This window comes from Genypterus blacodes, unplaced genomic scaffold, assembly GCF_046128005.1.
Source record: "Genypterus blacodes isolate CSIRO-AG114 ecotype Tasmania unplaced genomic scaffold, CSIRO-AGI_Gbla_v1 ptg000002l_1, whole genome shotgun sequence".
NCBI lineage: Eukaryota > Metazoa > Chordata > Actinopteri > Ophidiiformes > Ophidiidae > Genypterus > Genypterus blacodes.
Window position 1 is genome coordinate 1,296,472 of NW_027466816.1, and position 22,478 is coordinate 1,318,949.

A 22,478-nucleotide genomic window follows, 5' to 3' on the forward strand; every position below is an offset into this window, starting at 1 on the left:
CCTCCCTGTTTCTCTGCTCGCCATTTTCATTTAATACACAGTGAAACCACAACACAAAACAGACAATTACATACAATACAGAACAGATATTCAAGAATTCTTCACGATTAACAGTTATTGTTACAAATCCCCTCTCTCTCTTTCTCTCTCTCTCTCTCATATCTGTCATTAAGAATCCAGACGTGAGGATGCTAGCTTGTTGTGTTTCTGCATCTGCATTCCCGGTAGCCTATCCGGGATCAGATACCACAGCTGAGTCATCCAGACATTGACACAAGTGGAGGAGAGTTTCGTCTCTGGTTTCCAACCCCTCGGGGAGCCTGGGGTTCAAGCTTCATTCCAACTAGCTGCAGCGTCATTTTGTATCCTTGCTGTGTTTTCCATTTACTTTTTTCTGGATGCCCTTTAAGTTCAGAGTCAAGCAGTGGCGCCATGTTGCTAAATTTGACCTAATTATACTCTGGAGATCCTAGCCCGACCTTTGGAGACCCGGGGCCCCTCAAGCCCATTGGCCCCCGGTGATCCAAACTAAACAAGAGACGAGTGAATGGAGTCGTTCAGTTGTTGTCGCTCTGGGTGTTTATTGTCTCTTCAGACAGGATCATTTGCATCTGAGCTGAACTTTTTTTGCCGACAGCTGGTGAGGTGTTTGTGTCGCCATGGAAATGTTACCATAGTCAGTGGGGCTCTTAAATTACTTTTTACCAAATTAATCTATACCAGAGTTTTAGGGCTTAAAAAACATAAAATAGATGCTGTTCTGCAGAAATATTGTTACAAGTTTGACAAAATAAAACACTTATTTTGTCAAACAAAACAACAACAAAAAGTTACAATATTTCAACAACAAAAAAATGCTAATACATCATGTGATATTGCAGACATTTCCCTGATTTTCATGTCAGTAGTGTGATATTCTCTATTCTATATACATTTACTCATTGCTGGTGAGAAGATGCTTCTATTAGTGATCAATGATGAAGATGTTGTGTATGGTGAGTTTGTGTGAGGTAATACTCATTATTCTGGGGAATCCCTGATGTCCCCTTAGTTGTCCTCGAACCCCAGGTTGAGAACCAGTCAGCCAGCGTCCCCTAGTTTGCTAATGTTTCTCTGCTCCTTTTTAAAGACTTGGTTTTAGGCTTCATGCGGTGGGAAGTGGAATGTGCGGCGCGCAGAGCGGCGCCGGGAGAGCGCCATCTCCTCCGTTTCTGTCCCATCAGACACCAGATCCTGCGCTCAAAGCTGCGAGTTCAGCGATGAAGACGAACCAAAGCGGCACAGACACTCCAGCAAGGCAAGAAATCAGGGATCTGCCCCACAAAGCAGCAGCGCACGGAGGCGAGGAAGCCCGGGAGGAGAACACCTACGCCGACCTGAGCCTGGAAACCAAGAGAGGCGAGGCCAAAGACTCTCTTCGGGGGAGAAACAACATTTCCGTCCTCATTAACAGCAACAAATGTGGGAAAGGCGAGGAAGATGACACAGAGTGTCGCTGTGAGCGCTCCTCTTCATCAGCGACTCACTGTCTAAACGCGGACAATAAGGATGTCTCCGAATCAGCAGAGGACAATGCGCAAAACGAGGTACCCAAACAGGGAGAATCACGCTGCGCTGATAATTATCTGACCAGAGGAAGTGAGTCGGATTATGAGGATGATTATGAGGATGATGATGATGATGATGATGATGATGATGATGCTGTAACTTTGGTGCTTTCCGATAACTGCGCCCCGAGCGCAACGGAGGACGACTCCAATTACATCACCACACATGAGATTCAGCTGTCCGAGCTCTCGGACCACGAAGGTGACTACGGACTCGGCGTGGGCTCCTCCAGCTGGGACCTCGAGGATGAACACCAGGTGTACTCTTTTGTCGATTACGCGCCTTTTGCCGGTGCTCGAGCGGCGGGGGAGACGGGGGCTCGCTGTCTGGGCGCGGCAGCAGCCGTCAGCACTCTGCTGGAAAGTGATCTGTGCGCCGCGGCCAAGTTCTCCAGCGCAGATGAGCCCCAGCAGACTCCTCGAGCTATAAATGACCCCGGCAACATCCACGACAAGGAAAATGTTCTTCCCTGGGGCATGAGCCGCTATGGGAAGGCGGAGAAACTGTGTGATGGCGCCAAGCGTTTCATCACTGTGCCCGGACGCGCACACAGAGGGAAGGGGAAAGCGGTCACCGAATATTCCAGCGGTGGGTCCACCGCGCTGAGCGAACTGGACGAGGCTGACAAAGAGGTGCGCAACCTGACCGCCCGGACATTCAAGAGCCTGGCGCACTCTCAGAGCCTGGCTCACCCACACTTGGACGCGTTTCACTTCAGCACCTCCAGCGAGTCCTCCGCATCAGAGAGAGGCGGGATCGGGATCAACAAGTGGGCCGCGTTTGTCAACATCTCATCACAGGGGCTGGACCAAAGTTTGATCTCCCATCATACAAATCACTCAGCCTCATTTGCCAAAAATACAGACAATAAAAGTTATATGGGCATCAAACCGCCCACCAGTAAGATCTTCCCTCTGACTGGTAATCCGTCATCAACACAGAAAATCGAGCTGAGGGGGAAATTTGCTCAAGGGCACAGTGGTATAATCAGACTGACAGAGACTCTGAATTTCCGTTGCAATGTGAATTCGGGGATGTCTGCGGGAGAAAGACGTGGGAATTTTGCACAAAAAGCTTCGGGATCACGTTCCACGGATGAAGTTACCAGCAGTTTAAGCGGGCAGAGGAGAGAGGAGAGAGGCAGCAAGGCAGCGAGCGCCATGGAGGAGCCGCACAAGAAAGCCAGCTTCGCCTCCAGCCTGATTAAAAACGTGATTTCCAAGAAGATGCAGTTCGAGCAAGAGCGCAAGATGGAACGAGGGGAGATCAGCGAGCCTCCGGCCCCCTGCTGTGCGCACCAGGAAGGCGAGACCCACCGGGGCAAGGCGAGCAGGGAGCTGCAGAGACAGACCTCCAGATTCTCCGAAACCAGTTCTGACAACGCCATAGTGTGCGTGGATGAATTAGGGGACATTCTGGATAGCGGTTCATGTGATGCCAAGAGCCAAACGCGCACACCAGAAGCGAACTTGGAAGCCGCGATTGAAGCTGGAATCGAGGCTAAAAAAGGCGCATCGGAGGCGTCAAAAGGCACGCTGCTTCGGAGCCAAAATAGCGCGTTCAGATGCTGGAGGGACAACGAGGTAGAGTTTCAAAAGGATCGTAAAAGCGATAAACCCGCGGAGGAGAATGAGGGAGACGAGGGTCGGTGCGCAACAGGCAGCGGGAAACTCACTAAAATGTCACATTTGTTTGTTCCAAGAATCCAACTGCTGCCCAATGAGGGAGAAGGTGGACAGCAGCTTCAAAACAGGGATTATTCTGCATGTGAGGGAGGAGAAGGAGGAATCAAACTGCGCTCTGACAACACCTTATACATCGCTCATTCCAGGGACGCCGCCACATCCAAATCACCGGAGATTAAAATCAATTTAAGGAGTGTCAACAAAAGGGAAGCGTTTGACGCCTCCAATCAAGACCTGAAATGTCAGGCCCTGGCTGCGGTCCCGAAAGACGAGTCCGCAGAGAAAGTTCGGCACTTCATGGTGAGAGACATCCGGGACAACAAAGGGAAGTTCCAGACTCCCATTCACCAAGTCAGAGATGTCCGGAAACTGGTGAAAAGTTCCTATCACTTTGGGTCTTTGGATAGCAACGATGACAATCCTGAGCAAAAGAAGCAAACCCAGCACAGAAACTCCACCTCAGTATCCCCCATCATCATTAAATGCCAATCTGTCAACACCAATAACGACAAACAATCAGGGAATCTCATTGAGGTGCCAAAATGTAGGATGAGGGAGGAGGTGGACTTGGACAGATCCTCTCCAGAAAGAGCTATTTGCGGATCAGCTGCACCACAGAGGCCCCCAGGGGCCGGGAGAGCACCCAACTCAAATTCCACTGAAGGGGCCGCTGGGCTAAGGACAGAAACCAGAATAGCCTCAGTGAGACAGGAGAAGACATCCGATGTGGCAGAGAAGAAACCGGAATCAAGGGGGGCAAACCAGGCGGCGCTGGCAAAGCTCCAGGCGGCTGTGAAAACCATGGAGCAGCTGTACGTGTTTGAGAGAAACGAATGGAAAAGGAAGAACAAGCCCCACCCGCTGACTGACAGTCACGTGCTCTCCCTGATCACCAACGAGCAGCAGGGGACCCCCGAGGACCAAGGGGCCCAGGATTCCAAGATGGAGAGGACAGACTCTCATCCCAACACAAAGTCGCCGCTACGGGCCTGTGGCGACAGAGACCCCCACAAGGTGTCACAGACCGCCAGCAGCCATGATGACCGGTTTGTAAAGTCGCTTGCGCTGCAAGCAGCTAGCACCACGGCAAACATTGCAAAGACCACCCAGCCAAACGCCATCATACAAACACCTTTCAGCAACAAAGGCGTTGTCCCGAAGTCACCCAAACTGCCTCTGTCGCTAAGAATCAGCCAGAGTAAGCATGACAGAGCGGAAACCAAAGATCATTATGGCAGCGAGGTGGAAAGGTCCAGCCAAAACCTCTACAGCGCCTCAGCTGACAGTGAGAACTACCTGACCCTCCCGCTCACGTCTCACGCCAACACAAGTAGACAGGCTGCTTCCGATAAAACATCAGTTTACACCTTCACCACCCACTCACATCCCGCCAGTCCTCCAGGAAACGCAGGGCCCTACACCAGCGCCAGAGGCCAGGAGGACAACAACCAGTCACCCAGACGCACCAGCATCGTCATGGAAACACACTCGCCTTCGGCTAGCATCTACCACTCCGTACCACTGGGTATTTCTGCCAATCAGCCGCAGGTCTACTGCTTCTCTCCAGCGATAACCCCAGCCCCGATGCTCGACCCCTACCAGGCCACTCAGAGGAAGATGCTCCTGGATCCCATGACCGGAAACTACTACCTGGTGGACACGCCTGTCCCACCCGCAACCAAGCGCCTGTTTGATCCAGAGACCGGCCAGTATGTGGATGTTCCTATGCCACAGTCCCCCATGACCCCCATGACCCCCATGCCTCCCATGACCCCCCTGACCCTGCAGATGTCACCTATGGCCCTCAGTACAGGGGCGTACGGGCACACCTACATGCTCTACCCGGGCTTCTTACCGACGCCGTCTGTGATCCCGGCCCAGACGCTGGTCCAGTCGCAGATGTCCATGCAATCGGAGGCAGAGACTGGTGAGCAAGCGTCGTCGCAGCATACGGAGGGTGTTTACATGGAGAGTCCCTTCTACATGGCCACTGGGAAGTCCCCCCAAGCTCACCCACAGAGCGCCGCCTACAGGCCGGCACAGGGGATCTGTGGCACCAAGCAGCCGGTCATCAGCATCACATCGCAACAGGGGCCCCGGATCGTGGCCCCGCCCTCTTTTGATGGGACAACCATGAGCTTTGTGGTGGAGCACAGATAAGCAGAGGCTCACCTGGACGGTAAGTTGTTCTGAATGAGTTGCTTGTGGCAGTAAATGCATGTAGATTCAAGTTAATAAGTTTAGAATGATTTGATAATCAAAGCGATGATATGCTGTAAATGCACTCTAAATATAAGCTAGTCAAATGCCGAAATGCACAAATCAATCGATTTACAATCATAAAATCCAGATCAGTGACTTAAAATGACTTAACACAATCACAAGATAACTGAAGTTTTAAAGAACTTACTGAGTAATGAGCCAAAGATTAAAAAAACTTGAGCAAAGCATTTTTCTAAACCATAGGTTGCTACATGAAATAACACATTAAATGTTAATGGGGGGGGGGGGGGGGGGGGGGGGGGGGGTGGACATATTTCATGGTGGACATAGCCTGAGCTGCAGAAGGTCAGGCGTTTGTTCTGTGTTTCCACACGAGCCTCAGCTGCTGCTGGACATCAAGACACCTTTTTATAGGAGCAGGCAGGGGGAGAAGGGGGGGAGCATAAAATCACCATGCTGCACGGCGGTGAGTGTTTTGAGTTTCTCTTCTCCCTTCTGGAATGAGGCCAACATCCTGCAGGTTCAGTTTGTCTCTGAACATGAGGAGCCTGCAGGTTGCTAGTTCAAACTCTTATCTAACTGGAAACATTGGAGACATCTTGTTACTAGCAACATGGAGTGAATTCTGGAGCAGAGGCCAACTGTTTGATATCTTCATCATCATCATCCTCTACCTCTCTAAGTTTGTAGAAACTCTCACTGGTGATATCTTCAGTAGGCGGTTATGAAAGGTGTTAATGTGTGGAAAGAGGTTCTCAGTCAAAGTAAGTATATGTGTGTTAGTGCCAGGATCAGAGAACGGCAGCTCTGTTCTTTTGGAAGTGCTTCCTCATTGAGAGAACTTTGAATGGAACTGTTGGAGAAGACACTTTGTATTTACTGCCACTGAACCAGATTACTCAGATTCTGTGCCTTCATCTTCTGATTCTTCTGTTCCTCTTCCTCCCTCAGTGCAGCCATCCTGACCTCCTATTTCTCTTGGAGAGACTGGAGAAGCTACTGAAACTCCTCCCTAATCTGCCTCTCTGTGTGTCGGGCCTGGACCTTCATGTGTTCTGATGTTTGATCAAAGTTTCCTCTCACTCCTTCAAAGAGCTGTATTTCCACCTAAGGGTTTTGGAACCTGTGGTTGGCTGGTGTATGTTCTTGAGTCCCTGCAGACACACTGGCTGCTGATGGTCCAGACAGAAGAGCTTGGGTTTCTCAATGTGCAGGCTGCAAAGAGGCTCAGATCCTGCTGAAGTTCTTCATTCTCAGCTTTGAAGATCTTCTTTTACAAACTGAAGTCCTGAAATATATTTTTGGTCCACCAGGTCTGCAGACAGCTATAATAGGAGGTGAAGGATCACAGGATTTGTGAAGATGTCCTGGGAGACTGGACAGCGGACATTCTCCTCTAATGGAGAGACCATTTTCTGACTGAATGAAGTTGAAAACTCAGCAGCCAGACGTCTGCAGATAGTCACTCTCAGTTTGAGTTATGGTTGATCTAAGTGGAAGTTGTTTCCTGTGTTTTATGTTGTTTTAAGAAGTCAAAGGGTGGGGTTTTGAACAGCTTCAGATGTTTGTATTTGCAGGAAATATTTGAGATCATTTCAGTTTGTATACAGCATTGCTAATTTTAATTCACATTGTATCTAAGCAGTACATTCACACTGGAAAAAGGAATATCATTAATCTTCATTAATGCTGAACTACTTACATAAAATGGAAATCTTGATATAGATTAGATAGAATTCATAATATAATATAATCTGTATGATTTGTGTTGAGAAAGGAGGAGCTGCATCACTGTCGTTGCTTTCACAGGCATGAAGGTGCGGCTGATGATTCAAGGAGACATCCTGACACTTAGAGGATTCAGAGCCTTGCTCATGGGCACTCTGGCAGAGAATGGTCGATGGTGGGTCTGTAAACATGAGACCACCCTGCTGCTGTAAAACTGTGAACTTTCCGAGCAGACGGTAAAGATTGCGAAGGTAAGAGAAAGTCGAAATGAAGGAAAAGTGAAACAAAGAAACTTTAACATGTGGCTCTGGTCGGAAAGAGAAGAATGAAATAATAGTTTTGTGTAAAGTGAGTACAATAACTGCTGTGTAAGAAATGATGTGAGTGAAATGTACAGACTATATTCACAATAAAGGAGTGAAAGCTTGTTTTATCAGATCCCATTCATAAATGTTTGTGCGTTGTGAAGTATCAATAAATCTTTTACTCTTTTACAGAACTGCTTGTTATATTTTTGTTTTGTCCTATACTGTATGTGTCATATATAATTCTTGAGATTAAAGCAACGCACAGTGGGAAATTCCATCACCCATATTCATGAGCTGATGTGCTAAATACTCACCCAGTGAAATGTAGGTTAACTTCATCGCTTATCACACACATAGTAATGTCATTTTTTCCACTAAGAATAATCATCTCTAAAAACCGGTTGAGTAATTGTTGTGACAGACAAAAGAACAAACATGACTCTCATCTTCATCATCCTCTTATTTCTAAATTTGTGGGGACTCTCACTGGTGAAATCTTTAACAGTGTGTTTGAAGGTGTATATCTCTGTGTCGGTGTCAGGATCAGAGAACAATCAAAGTGCTGAGCTACACTTAGACTTAGACTTAGACTTAGACTTCCTTTTATTGTCATTGCACAAAAAACACAACAGTGAATCTTGACAACGAAATATCGTTGCTTGGCTTCCGGCATAAAACTTTCACTGTACATCAAAAAATAAAATAAATAAACATGTCTACATAATAAAATAAATAAGAAAAAATAAATAGAATAAAATAAAATAAAATATTGCATTGTGTTGAGCTACACTGAGCTATAGTGTAAGCAGCTTGTCATATTGTTGTTTCTGGTAGTTTTGGTATGTTGTAATGGTTAAAAATCTTTCACATGAAAATGCGAAAAAAACAAACTTCCACTTCGAATTTCAACTTAAAAGACATTAGTTTATATTTATTTACAAAATAACCGAATTATTTCGTAAATTACTAATTCAATAATCCATGATACCGATTTGAAGGGAAATGTTCTGTTTATGAATCAAAGACTGCCAGCAACAACGGTTTGTTTGTGCAACCAACGATGTAATTGAGAAGACAAACCATAATGTTAACATGCATGTGTCAATAAAGTTTGTCGCAGGAAGATGACGTTGCATACGCGCCGTCATAACATCACGTTAACCATAGGTTCATCTCTTGATTTTTTTGCTCTACTTAATTTTGTTTTGTCGCGGTTAGAAGTGAGAACGAAGTCAGAATGTGTTGATTTATTGAAATAATTAATTAATTGTGTTTTTGGTGTAACTCGCCATTGAAGCGCTTCCGGACGGTCAGCAGCCAGCTCCCGTTAGTAGGCATTAGCTTAGCTCGGCTCCTCCGCGCTGATGGCTGCTGAGGGCGAAAAATGTGCGCAAACAGAGACGAACGGAGCATCCGATACATGTGAAAGAAATGTGAACGGAAACGAGGGAAGCTTGGAGAGTAACGAAGAACAGCAGAGTGTGTCCAAGCGGCAGAAGAAGAAGTTACTGAAACAGCAGAAATGGGAAGAAGAGCGCGAGCAGCGAAAGTAAGAAGCTCACAGCTGCTTCAAATGACGTAACCACGTGTGGCATCATATTGTAAACACGCTGATGTTCTGATAACAAGTGTGTGTAGTTTCAATACTTTTATATTTAACTAAGTTAAGCTAGTTATTTAACTAAAAACAGCAGCGTTGGTAAATATAGTGAATCTATTAAACTATACAATACAAATTAATTTAAAATTATTAATAATCGGATATTAAATTAAAATAGACATTAATACTTAACTATAAAAAGTATTAGAACAGCAGAATTATTGAAAACCCTTTTACTCAGGTTTTGTAGGTTTAAGTATACTGACTGACTGTGATTGTGAGGGAAAAATTGCGATGTTCATTTATGGTGGTTGTTCTTCCTTAATGGTTAAAAACAATTAGTCATAGAATAGAAGTGAAAGTCCTATACAGCTAAAGATTGCATACATACATCTATAGTTATCACAAGTATAAGATGATGTCATCATTTTGGCTCCCCTGTGCTTGTAGGCAAAAACGCAAGGAGAGGAAACAGCAGCGCCGGCTGCAAAAGCAGAGTCAAGACGAGGAGTCGGGCGAGCATCACGGCGCCAGGAAGCGACCGCGTGGAGAGGTGACGCCCAGCTCGCTCAGGCTGGTGGTGGACTGCAGCTTCGACGCATTGATGCTACAAAAGGTAATGAGCTGTAACACTGAAGAGGAGGCGGAAATGCTAAGTGCACTTTGGAATGCACCTGGTGCCTGTTGCTAGGATACCTGTTATAACTATATATATATATATATATATATATATATATAGTTATTGCCCATTAGAATATATTCTCATTGTGTGCGCAGGACGTGAGAAAGCTCCATAAACAGATCCAGCGGTGCTACGCTGAAAACAGACGAGCGCCACACCCAGTGCAGGTGAGTCCTGATTATCATCCAAACGTGACTTCTGATTGGTTGGATCGAGACTGACTTATGAGGACAGTCTGTCTTCGTCTCACTGATGCTGACAGGTTGATCACGTTCGATCATAAGCACGGTGAGCGGTGTCTCTTTCACGGTCGTTCATCCTGTCCCCCTCAGTTCTACCTTACCAGTCTGGGCGGACAGCTGAGGCAGAGCATGGATGAGCACGACAAAGGATGGACAAACTGGAAGGTGATGGACACGACATTCAGCAGCCAGATGCGTTATTTCTGTGTGAATGGGGAGATGTAGCTGTTGTTGTCATAGCGGCACCATCAGGCCGCGCAGTAGCTAAATGTCATTTCTTCTGCAGCTCAACATGTTTTGTTGCATCATTGTGTGTGTGTGTGTGTGTGTGTGTGTGTGTTGTGTGTTGTGTGTGTTGTGTGTGTGTGTAGGACATCAGCGTCAAGGCGGAGCACTACAGCGACGTTGTGTCTAAAGATCAGCTGGTGTATCTGACGTCCGACTCGCCCAACGTGCTCACGGAGCTCGACCACCACAAAGCCTACGTGATCGGAGGCCTGGTGGACCACAACCACCACAAGGTCTGACTGCACCCGAGCCCAAGGAAACACATCTGGGCGGCGCCACGCGAGTTAACGGTGTGCGTCTGCGTGTCGTTGCAGGGAATCACGTTCGAGAAGGCGAAGGAGCTGGGCATCGCCCACGCACAGCTGCCTCTGAGCAGCTTCGTCAAGATGAACAGCCGCAAGGTTCTGGCGGTCAACCACGGTGAGAAAGCTTTTCTCTTTCCAGAGCCTAATCTGATGCCCGCCCTTTGGCACTGCGTTATGTTGGAGTGTGTGTATTACATGCTTGTGTGTGTCCCCTGTCCGTCAAGTGTTCGAGATCGTCCTGGCATATCTGGTCAAGGGAAACTGGCAGGACGCCTTCTTCAGCGTGCTGCCGCAGAGGAAAGGCGCGGTGGCCGTCGACAGCTGCGGAACGCCACTCCGGGAAAGGGATGAAGATTCCGACTCCGATCTCGGCGCACAAGACCAAACGGATGACGGAGCTTTGAATCATCCAGATAGTAGAGTTTAGAGCGCCCCAGTGTGTCTGTCTACCAGATATTTATTGAGTTTGATTTTGTGATTTTCAGTTTAATCTAAACTTTGGCATTGATTTTAAAGACATTTTTCTCTAAGTTCTGTCATCACTGTTTTTTCCATGAAACCAATGGAGGATGATTAGGATCAATATTAAGGATTTATGGAACATTTGATTTATTGAACATTGAGGGAAGATAAGTGTTCGTTTGAAAATAACATGTCTAAGTTTCTATTAAAAAAAAAAGTATATTGTGTTCTTGTAATTCATTTTACTTATAGCATAAAATACAGGATGTTTGCATCCAAATCTAAATGCACAGTGAAAATGGGAAATCTAGTGTAATGTGATGTTTAAGGAAGCACACAGGAAAAGCAGCTGATGGAAGCTAATAGGATGAGATGACTGCAAAGGAGAGCAAGGAAACCTCTTAAGTCTGACATTAAAGAGGCTGGTTAAAATCCTCCCCTTTCACACACTGGAGAAAGCCAGATGGTTAAAAACCCAGCTGGCACCAGTGACCTGGAATTGAACCCATGAGGGCTTGGTGTCAAGCATGAACACACACCACTACACCACAGCTCTCTTCACTCTATCAAGCCTGGTTCTACTGATTTATGCCAAAACACATTGACACAAAAAACAGGAGCCTTCTGTGTTAATTTGTCTGTTTATTGAATTGATTAAGCTGAAAGTATCTGTGTTCAAGTATCTGCATTCATTCAAGTTCTTTCATGTCGTGTATGTAGTAGTGGGGAGCTGAAGCGGGATGCGACATCACAACTTTGTACATTAAATCAACACTGAAGTTACAGCAGAGTGACAGACAGACAAACATGCAGGAATGAGGGGGCGTGGTCACAGTGGGTCCCTTTCCTCTTCTGTGGAAGACGGTGGTGCTGGCAGCTTTGGTAACCATGGTAACCACTGAAACAGAGGCCTTCAGTCCACCCATCCGGCAGGTCTTCTATCCTGCTGTGGAGTGGATTGCTTTCCCCTGAGCTGCGTCTCATTTCATGGGTGAAGGCATCATGAGGTTGTTTTCCATTTTGCACAGTTTGAAGTTACGATTACATCATCTCAGACTACAAACACTGGTCGTGGGTGATCGGCTGCCTTCCACCAAGTGAGACAAAGTTCTTGAATATCAGGCAAAAGCAATTCTGCAGGCACAGGAGAGAAAACCTGCTGGATTTGGGGTCATGTCAAGGTTGATCATCGCCACCACCAAGCACTCAGGTGCAGTTTGATTGCAGTTGAATATAAACATTAACATTTGTGACATATTGTCAAAGTTTACAGAGTTTGGAAACCAACAGTTGGAAGAAAATTTTGGGTGTTTGGGGATCAAATTGACCGACTCATCATCTAAAGAAGCTTTCTGCTAGTAGGACAACGTTAATAAGCTACAGTAGTTATGAGGCGGACAAGCCGGCTTAGCGCGGATCATCTGGGGCTGCAATCTTCTCCAGGCTGGGCTCCATGCCCCAGATCTCCCGCGCGTACTCGGTGATGGTGCGGTCGCTGGAGAATTTACCAGAGCCGGCGATGTTATGGATCACCTTCTTGGTCCACTCTTTAGGGTCCTGAGAGAGGAGAGAGTGAGTGTCAGATACCTCTACCAAGACTGAACACAAAATAAATGCAAAATGTTTCCTAAATGTAGCTCTGTGTCACTTCTAGCAACCCCTGCTGTTTTGTTATTTGTTTATTATTGTAAAGACTGACTGATCCACTGAACTGTTCAAGATGAGCTCGCGTGTAAAGTTACGACATACTTAATACTCTGAATTCCATTTAACAGGTCTTAAGGTACAATTACAACGAATATACGTTAACATGACAAGGTGCTGACCTTATAGAGTTCGCTGACTTTCTCCTGGCATACCATGTAGTCCTCATAGTCTGCAAACACCTTAAACCTGCAGGGCACAAACACAGAAGCATTTTAACATCATAGATACATTTCTGCGATTAAGTTTCAGTATCCTTAGCTCCTTCACGTCTGAACTCTCTCTGGTTGTTTCTCTGTAACTTGTATCATTGTGTAGATGTTTGTGGTTCTCTAACAGGTGTGTAGGTCTTTCACTGGACCCTAATGGATCCATGTTCTTTCTTCTATAGCACAAAGATAGAAGTTGTAAGAGAACCACAAACATCTACACAACTAACAGAGACACAATGAAAACTTTATTAATTAGCTGTAAGAGGCGCTGAGTGCGGTCACAGTCGTCGTCACAGTTGCTGTGGTAATCAGCGTTGTGGCATCCTGACCTGTCGTGGTACATCAGCATGTCGACGAGGTCTTTGAAGAGGTCGTGCTGCTGGGGGCTGAAGAAGCCGTCAGAGATCTGATCCATGGCCTGCTTCAGCTCCGGGATACGATTGTAGTATGACAAGGCGTCGTAACTAAGGAGGAAGAACAAACATCAGAGGTCACTGTGAGGATGGTATGGTTGTCGTGGTTACCATAAAACTCACTTCAATAAGAATCATAATGACTAACAATAAATCAGCCATGTTTATAGCAAACTGGACAGAATAAAGTTTGTGAATCAGTGGTGACTGTACCCCTTCTTGTCCATCGCCTCCACATCAGGAACCCTCATGCCGAAGATGAAGAGGTTCTCCTCGCCAGCCTCCTCCGCCATCTCCACGTTAGCGCCGTCCATGGTGCCGATGGTTAGGGCGCCGTTCAGCATGAACTTCATGTTCCCAGTGCCTGAGGCCTCGGTGCCGGCGGTGGAGATCTGCTCTGACAGGTCGGCTGCAGGTACGGCTGAGACAGAGATGTTGATCATTCAATCCATCAATTAATCCGTTTCTTATTTATTATAGCACTTTTCATCCCCAGGAGCAAAAAATATGATCCGATAAAGACCAGAATACAAACAAACAGGTCGCCATGGAGATCACATGGCACCGAGCAGCTTGGTAACAGCGGCTGTAGACTAAGTGTAAGCCTCCATTACCCTTCTCGGCCAGGGTGACCCGGTAGTTCTCCAGGAAGATGACCTTCAGGCGATCTCCCACCACATGATCGTTGTTGACGATGTCTCCGATGGACGTGATCAGTTTGATGATCATCTTGGCCATGTGGTAACCCGGAGCAGCCTGGAGTCAGAATAGAACAAACCAATTCCTCAGTCAGTGTCCAGACACTGAGAGCCTGAGCAAAGAGGAGAAGGAGTCGACTCACCTTTCCTCCAATCAAGACTGTGCGAGGGGTCCACGAATTGTTGGGCTCCTTCTTGATGCCTGATTAAAAAGATACAAACTTCAGTCAAGGGAAATATTCTAAGAAGAGCTGAGATGTTACCAGAAGAGAGTCAAACTGTTGAAATGTTACAAGAACATTTTTTTTTATTATTTTACTTGAAAAAAGTGAGAATATTTCCAGACAAAAAAAAAACATTTAATGTTATGAGAATGAAGTAAAAAAGTTAGCAGAGTGAAAGGGAAAAAAGAGGCAATATTTACTAATTTATCCTTGTAACATGTCAAGTTTTCTTCTCAAAATATTCCATCTTTATTCTTGAAATCTGAAAGTGAAAGCTTTGCTGCATACGGTTGTAAAGCGTGATGATATGCAGACAGTTGAGCAGCTGCCTTTTGTACTCGTGGATCCTCTTCACATGGATGTCAAACATGGAGTCGGGGTTGATCTTCACCTTGTAGTGCTCCTCAAGGTGGGCGGCAAACTTCATCTTGTTCTCCTTCAGGTTGAAGCAGAGAGGGAGGTGATGAGGAGCGCAGGAGGCAACATGTAAAACACACTCATCAATTGTTCTGCTTTCTCACCTGTTTGACTTTGGCGATGTCGCAGATGAAGGAATCATCATCGACAAACTCCAGAAGCTTCTTCAGCTGATCCAGGTCACGGATGTAGTCGTCACCGATACGCTGGGAAGACGACACACATGTTACAAGTTCAATTTGCACAATTAGAATAAATATTTGGGTAAAGGATGAATGTATACTAGGTTAGTTTGACTTAAGTATTAGAAGTACTGTATATAATAATCAATGTACTTATGTATTGAAAGTAAACACGGTGGAATAAGAGAAATCTATGAATTTATTTCTTTTTGTGTTGGCCTTAATATAGAATCCAACATAATTCAAAAAACAGCTCAAGTGAGGCGCAATTTACAGTTTGTCCAGTAAGTGGCAGTATTTTATCAAAAAAATCTAACAGCTTTACAACTGCTTAAACACATTAAGGTCACACTGTGCATGGCCTGCAAAGCCCCGCCCACCTCTGAGTTATTCACCCTCTTTATAAAATAAATGTATCACAAAATAATAATAGTCAAAAGGGGAAAAGTACTTTCGTGTGTAAGAACTTAAGTTGCTATAACAGATTTGTTTATATACAAAGTAGTATTTAAATGTGTATTTGCCTCTGCGATGACTTCAGCCAGGCCGGGGTTACACATCACCAGCCAGCGTCTGGGTGTGATGCCGTTAGTCTTGTTCTGGAACTTCTCAGGTTCGACTTCATAGAAATCCTTAAAGCTAAAGGAGAGAGAGAACAAGAGAGAGAGACAGAGAGAGAGAATGAGAGAGGGATAGTTGTTGACCCAAACACCCTCACCTCACTGTTACATTAAACACGGTAGAAGAGGGGGAGGACGAAGGTGAGCTTTTCCTACACAGTGTCTTTAATGATTTCTGAGTGGATGCGTGCGACTCCGTTGACGGCATGAGATCCCACAATGCACAGGTGAGCCATGTTAATCTTCTTCATGTCACCCTCTTCGATCAGAGACATTCTGCGCAGGCGGTCAGCGTCACCAGGATAAAGTTTGGCGATGCGCTGCAGGGGACAGGGAAAGACAGACGTCTTTTATTACCGCTACACTTAGCTAATCATTGAACTCCACCACTTCACCCCCGGGTTTGCAAATCACCTTTACAGCCAGCATGTAAACCAAACGCATTACACAAGTGTGTTAGTGCACAACTGATGGAAGACGGTGGAATGCTTCGTCTTTACCTCCAGGTGGCGCCGGTTGATCTCGTAGATGATCTCAAGGTGGCGCGGCAGCAAGTTGTGGAAGAGGTCAACAGGCCAACGCTCCAGAGCTTCAGGCAGAACCGTGTGGTTGGTGTAGGCGCAGGTACGAACCACGATGTCCCAGGCCTGAAGACAGCGACGACACCAGGCCAGCGTGAGACCACACATGTTAATTATTAGTGAGCATTATTTATATATCGGAGCACTGTACCTTCTCCCAGCAGAGTTTCTCGATGTCCACCAGGGTCCTCATGAGCTCGGGGATGGCCAAAGCAGGGTGGGTGTCATTCAGCTGGATGGCCACCTGCAGAAGAACACAGGTGTCACCACAGACTCCATGATGTTCAGCAGAAATAAAAGCATATGGGTCACTGCTCACCTTTTCGGGCAGCATCTCAAGGTCCATCCGCACAATTTCCGTGGAGCCGAACTTGGAGGCTTTGAATCGGCGGATGATGTCTTGAAGTGTAGCAGCGACCACAAAATATTCCTGCTTCAGTCGGAGCTCCTTTCCTTCAAAGAACTGGAATCCGAAGATATTACAGAAACCGGAGAAGCAACCTTGTGTTTCAAACCTCTGTGCTGAATCTGGCGATTGATTTCTTAGGGACCACGAAAGCCACGTCATGAGCAAACACAGATGTATTGATTGATCAATGATTGATAACCAATGAAGCATACTGTGACATTGACATTACACACTGTGATAAATCCTAGCTGTACTCACGTTGTCGTTGGGGTAGAGAACTCGGGAGATGTTCTCAGCCAGGTTTCTGTCCAGAACAGCCTGGATGTAGCCACCAACATTAACTGTGACACAGTTATATGATGTTAGGATACAAAGGTTACAAGTACGAGATCACTGTGAATGTTCCAGTTTATCTCACGATTAAAACAATGTATTATAGGAGATGCTGAGTGCCAGAAAGAGCTCAGTAGAACAGAGGTGCTCACAGTCTTTGAGGTTGAAGTCGCACGGCGCCTTGGCCGACCACAGCCTCATGGTGTTGACCACGTTGTTTCTGTAGCCTGGAACTGGGGTGTCATAGGGGAGGGCAAGAACCACCTACACGCACAGTAAAAAGGAACATTTCAGCTTGTTTGGCCTTGGCGGCGGTATGAGCGGCAATCGCTGCTGATACTTATTTTTCCTTGCTGCTAACCTGTGTGTCCACCCACTCCGGCCCGTCAGCCGTGTGATCCACTCGTCCGTAGAAGTGGACGGGCCTCATGTACTCTGGTCGAGCCTTCTCCCAGGGGTTCCCGTAACGCAGCCAATCGTCAGCCTCTTCCACCTTTAGGGACAAGTGATTGGTTAAGACGCTGAAGGACTCAATAGCGTTGATTTGTGTACATAAACGTAAAAGCTTGAACTTGTCACTCTTTCTTTCACTGCGTTTCTCTCTCCTCCATTCCACCACTATAGGTTCCTTTAAATGAAGCATAATATGCATTGCTTACCTGCCAACCGCTGACAATTTTCTGATTGAAGATGCCAAACTCGTATCGGATGCCGTAGCCGTAAGCAGCCAGGCCCAAAGAGGCCATGGAGTCCAAGAAGCAAGCTAAGGAAAGAAAACATGGAGGCTGAATGAGACACGAGCCTCCATCTATTGTCAGCCAATCGGTAGGTAAGGAGCTGGATCTCACCAGCGAGACGGCCGAGCCCGCCGTTACCAAGGCCGGCGTCTTCCTCAATGTCCTGCAGTTCCTCCATGTCCAAACCCAGCTAAAGGACACATCAACATTTCAACATCGACAAAACAGTTGTGATCGTAAGAAACAGATCATTTTGACCACAGGTCTCCATGGATCTCATGACATCTATGGGAGGCCAAACAATACAAAGGCCATCTTCATATCTCACAATCTTGCTTTACCAGAGGGTAGCATCCAAAGTTTGGACATGATTTTCCCCAAATACATAAAGCAGCCATTTTTGGTCTTTCCCTTCTTGAGGTTATGGCTATTCTCTCAAACTTCAAATAAGAAACGTTTGTATGTGCACATGTGTCCTGCTCCTGTCCCATGGTGCTTTGCCTCACCTGATACGTGGCTTCATCACAGGCGTTCTCCAAGGCCAAGTTAACCATGGTGTTCTGGAGAGTGCGGCCCATGTAAAACTCCAAAGACAGGTAGTAGACGCGCTGCACGACAACGGAGGACAAAGAAGCAGGTAAATATTAACTTTCTCTGTCTTTGTTGTGATTTGGCTAAATAAAGTTGAATTGAAAATATTTGCTGTTTTGATACACGCATTTCCTTTTCTACCCGTCCCATTCTCCTGCTCTTGGGTTCCTTGTTACTATTTGTCCCCTGCTGTGGGTTAGGCTAACAAAAACATTCATGCATGATTCATTGCAACATTATCTGTGTTAGCAAGCAGGTGCAGCAGCAGCCACATCACACCACATCTTTCATTAAATCCAAAAATGTTCCCTTGAATTTTGTGTAAAGACTTACTCAAAACTTAACATGGCTATATCATGTGTGAGAAGATGGGAGTCATGAGATGTCTCCTAGCAACCGTCTCCATCAAGACCATCGTTAAAACCATGCAAAGAACACAGACATGAGACTCTTTGGTGGACACAAACGGCTGAAACTACCATTAGTGCTTCTGCTACGTGACTTTTACCATCCTAGGCGACCTTTCAGCAACCACGTGGACCTTCTTCTTCTGCTGGGGGCGGAGATAAAGAATGTGCCACAGTGACAAAGGCACGCGGCGCTCAGTATTTATAGGCCTGCAGCATTATTACAGTTACCCCTGTCGACACCAACTTCCTGCAATTGATTCCAGCCTCTGAAGGACAAAGGAAAGGAAGTAAAGATATTCTAAAACTTTTTCCTTGAAATACATAAAAATATTATGACTCAATTGACGACGCTTGCTTGGAGCCCTTTAATGTGAAAGGCTGAGGACACTTTAACACCATGTTTGATTCATGAAGGTCCTGAAAGCATTCCTGCCTTGTGTTCCAAGAATACAGAGACTGAGTGCTGCTGATGCATTTTAAGTATCTGAGCCTCACAAGCGAGTTTCAAGTCCTTGTATTCCAATCCCAAGTCAAGGAGAGTCCATATGAAGCCACAAGTCATGATGAACTCCAGGCCAATAAAATGACAGGATAAACATTTATAATGTTTATTTACACAAACTGAAGATGCTGTGTAAATCACAAATGTGAACACAAATGTATGAACTGAGCTACACTGAGGAACTTCCTCAGCTTTCTTCACTTCCCTCCATCATCCGCATTGGCAAAAAACAAAGCTACCCTGGGAACATTATGTGCATGTTCTGTGTGTGGCCATTTTGTGAACGCAGTCATATTAACAGAGATATTTTGCACGCGCATGAGACAGACTGGGGCTGCGTCTCCAATGGCAACCGATTAATGAGCGGGTCGGATCAAGGCTACAGCCGATTACGTAACAGGCTGCAGCTTTTGCAGACTGTTACAGTGACGGACAGCACAGCGACACAATGCGCACAGAGGATCTCTATAAAAGGCATCAGGAGCACAAAGGCGCGCACGCGCACGCGGAATCAGCTGTGACTGCGCCAGGACCCCCTGTGCCCCGCCCACCTCTCAGCTCAGATGTGTACGTGCGGATGTGCTGCACGAGTTTGTGGGAATGCGGCAGCGCGCGTCTTACTTTCGGGTCTTTCTCGTAGTAATGCTGCTGCGTCCGGATCCAGCGGCCCACCAGGTGATCGCGCACGGTGTTTGCCAGGGCGAAGTAGTAATCCCGCTTGGTGGCCACATTACGGTCCTTCACCAGGGTGAAATGGAGGTGCCGGTTGAAATTGGTTTTCAGGTCCGAGACGTTTTCCACCCCGGCCAGACCCCGCACCGAGATCTGCTTCCTCTTCTCTTGGTCGGTCAGCGGCCTAGCCATGATTAGCGACGCTTCTTGTTCGTTGATTTCACGAAGTAACGAGGAGTGTTTACAGGGACAAACTTCCGACTCGTCGCTAAGCTCAGACAGGCAGTGGGATGCGCCGCTCAGGCACTTTTATGTCGTAAACTGTAAGGGGGGGGGGCGTTAAAGAGCCGCATGCGTGGTAAACAATATCAGCTCAGAACTGTCTGCGAGCAATATGCCGTCATCGAAAGCGCCATCATTTGCTCGCGAGCCATATGCCGTCATCGGAAAAGCCATATGCCGTCAGCGGCAGAGCAATAATTGGCTTGCCAGCCACAGGTTCCTGACCCTTGTTCTAACATAATTTCGTACCACAAACTGCACAGTTCGCGTTTACATTTTTCCACAGTGCAATTAAAATGGTAGGTCACAATACAGAGGAGCAACACCTAACTGTTAAGGCAGTTTTCGGTTAACTTGCTAGCTCTGTGTAGCCCGTGAGCTGTTCAGAACCCACTCGTCACATCGACCTCATCTTAAAGCAGCTCAAAACACAACAACATTCAGCCTTGTTTTATACGCTATGACTGAATTTACGACGTTGCGTGCCGCCCTTCACTGTGAAAGGCGGAAGATCATTTTACACCCTTGGCCATGTTTGATTCATGAAGGTCCTGAAAGCATTCCTGCCTTGTTTGTGTTCAGGAATACAGAGTGCTGTTGATGCATTTTAAGTATCTGAGCCTCACAAGCGAGTTTCAAGTCCTTGTAATCCAATCCCAAGTCAAGGAGAGTCCATGTGAAGCCACAAGTCCTCATGAACTCCAGGCCAATATAATGCCAGGATAAACATTTATAATGTTAATTTACACAAACTGGAGATGCTGTGTAAAATCTGTTTTGATCACAAATGTGAACAGAAATGCATAAACCGAGTCTTCCTCAGCTTTCTTCACTTCCCTCCATCATCCGCATTGGCAAAAAACAAAGCTACCCTGGGAACATTATGTGCATGTTCTGTGTGTGTCCATTTTGTGATACAGTGTGTGTATGTGTGTGGGGACCAGGGGGCCGGGGGGTGGGGGTATCCCAAGTGGTGTTACGTAAAATTTTAACAACCAGTTGAGCCTCACGTCATATTAACAGAGATTTTGCACGCGCATGAGACAGACTGAGGCTGCGTCTCCAATGGCAACCGATTAATGAGCGGGTCGAATCAAGGCTGCAGACTGTTACTGACGGACAGCACGGCGACACAATGCGCACAGAGGATCTCTATAATAGGCATCAGGAGCATAAAGGCTCACACGCGAAATCAGCTGTGACTGCGCCAGGACCCCCTGTGCCCCGCCCACCTCTCAGCTCAGATGTGTACGTGCGGATGTGCTGCACGAGTTTGTGGGAATGCTGCAGCGCGCGCCTTACTTTCGGGTCTTTCTCGTAGTAATGCTGCTGCGTCCGGATCCAGCGGCCCACCAGGTGATCGCGCACGGTGTTGGCCAGGGCGAAGTAGTAATCCCGCTTGGTGGCCACATTACGGTCCTTCACCAGGGTGAAATGGAGGTGCCGGTTGAAATTGGTTTTCAGGTCCGAGACGTTTTCCACCCCGGCCAGACCCCGCACCGAGATCTGCTTCCTCTTCTCTTGGTCCGTCAGCGGCCTAGCCATGATTAGCGACGCTTCTTGTGCGTTGATTTCACGAAGTGACAAGGAGTGTTTACAGGGACAAACTTCCGACTCACCGCTGAGCTCGGACAGACAGTGGGATGCGCCGCCCAGGCGCTTTTATGTCGTAAACTGTAAGGGGGGGGCGGCGGCGCCCAGAACTGTCTGAGAGCCATATGCCGTCATTGAAAGAGCCATAGTTGGCTCGCGAGCCATAGGTTCCCGCGAACTGTTCAGTTCTGCACAATTCGCCTTTACATTTTCCACAGTGCAATTAAAATGGTAGGTCACAATACAGAGAGGAGCATCACTTAACTGTTGAGGCAGTTTACCGGTTAACTTGCTAGCTCTGTTTAGCCCGTGAGCTGTACAGAACCCACTGGTCACGTCGACCTCATCTTAAAGCAGCTCAAAACGCAATGACATTTGGCCTTGTTTTATAACCTTTGTCTAGTGTGTGCTCGCTTTGCAAAGCGATTATTTGTTGCCCACATTAAATATTTTATCTCAAACTGAAATCTGCCCACCTTCAGGTTTAATTCTAGCTAAAGTGACGCCGCTCTTCAGTATGAAATGGAATTTTCATGTTCATTGCAAAAACTTAACTATAGAAAAGGAAAGGAGTCTTATTTATAACCTAATTTTACATTATTGATCTGATAGTTTACATGCGGTGTCTTTGTATTTAACAGGTTTGAGCAGAACTGCGATTGTTCATTTGACATTGTTGAGGCGACATACGTCGTTTAGCACAGTGGTTCTCCTGGTGGGGTGTCTTTCCAATAGTTAATTTTGAATCATATAAAAATTCGATTATC

General features: G+C 46.5%; 3 protein-coding genes across 4 annotated transcripts; 2 read left to right on the forward strand and 1 right to left on the reverse strand.

The window, feature by feature from the left end:
* The first annotated feature begins 1,259 nt into the window (after positions 1-1,259).
* On the forward strand, positions 1,260-5,453 carry cunh4orf54 (chromosome unknown C4orf54 homolog). Its single transcript, XM_076157206.1, has one exon. It carries the CDS (start codon positions 1,260-1,262, stop codon positions 5,451-5,453), a length of 4,194 nt encoding a protein of 1,397 aa, XP_076013321.1.
* A 3,203-nt stretch (positions 5,454-8,656) lies between these two features.
* On the forward strand, positions 8,657-11,347 carry trmt10a (tRNA methyltransferase 10A). The gene is made up of 7 exons (XM_076148924.1): positions 8,657-9,101; positions 9,603-9,768; positions 9,930-10,001; positions 10,167-10,241; positions 10,448-10,597; positions 10,679-10,784; positions 10,894-11,347. Exons 1-7 carry the CDS (start codon positions 8,917-8,919, stop codon positions 11,094-11,096), a joined length of 957 nt encoding a protein of 318 aa, XP_076005039.1. The 5' UTR covers positions 8,657-8,916; the 3' UTR covers positions 11,097-11,347.
* Positions 11,348-11,759: 412 nt separating this feature from the next.
* On the reverse strand, positions 11,760-21,745 carry LOC142999439 (glycogen phosphorylase, muscle form). 2 transcript variants are annotated; one of them, XM_076149123.1, is made up of 20 exons: positions 21,421-21,745; positions 18,168-18,269; positions 17,773-17,851; positions 17,584-17,687; positions 17,286-17,417; positions 17,077-17,188; positions 16,850-16,932; positions 16,502-16,645; positions 16,334-16,426; positions 16,102-16,248; positions 15,758-15,921; positions 15,506-15,620; positions 14,904-15,005; positions 14,671-14,818; positions 14,302-14,360; positions 14,075-14,216; positions 13,674-13,881; positions 13,377-13,511; positions 12,958-13,024; positions 11,760-12,688 (listed from the first exon to the last, which is right to left on the reverse strand). In XM_076149123.1, exons 1-20 carry the CDS (start codon positions 21,661-21,663, stop codon positions 12,539-12,541), a joined length of 2,529 nt encoding a protein of 842 aa, XP_076005238.1. In that variant the 5' UTR covers positions 21,664-21,745; the 3' UTR covers positions 11,760-12,538. The 2 variants fall into 2 exon arrangements, with proteins under 2 accessions (XP_076005238.1, XP_076005166.1); XM_076149051.1 differs by lacking the exon at positions 21,421-21,745 and adding an exon at positions 19,786-20,166.
* Between the last annotated feature and the right edge of the window lie 733 nt (positions 21,746-22,478).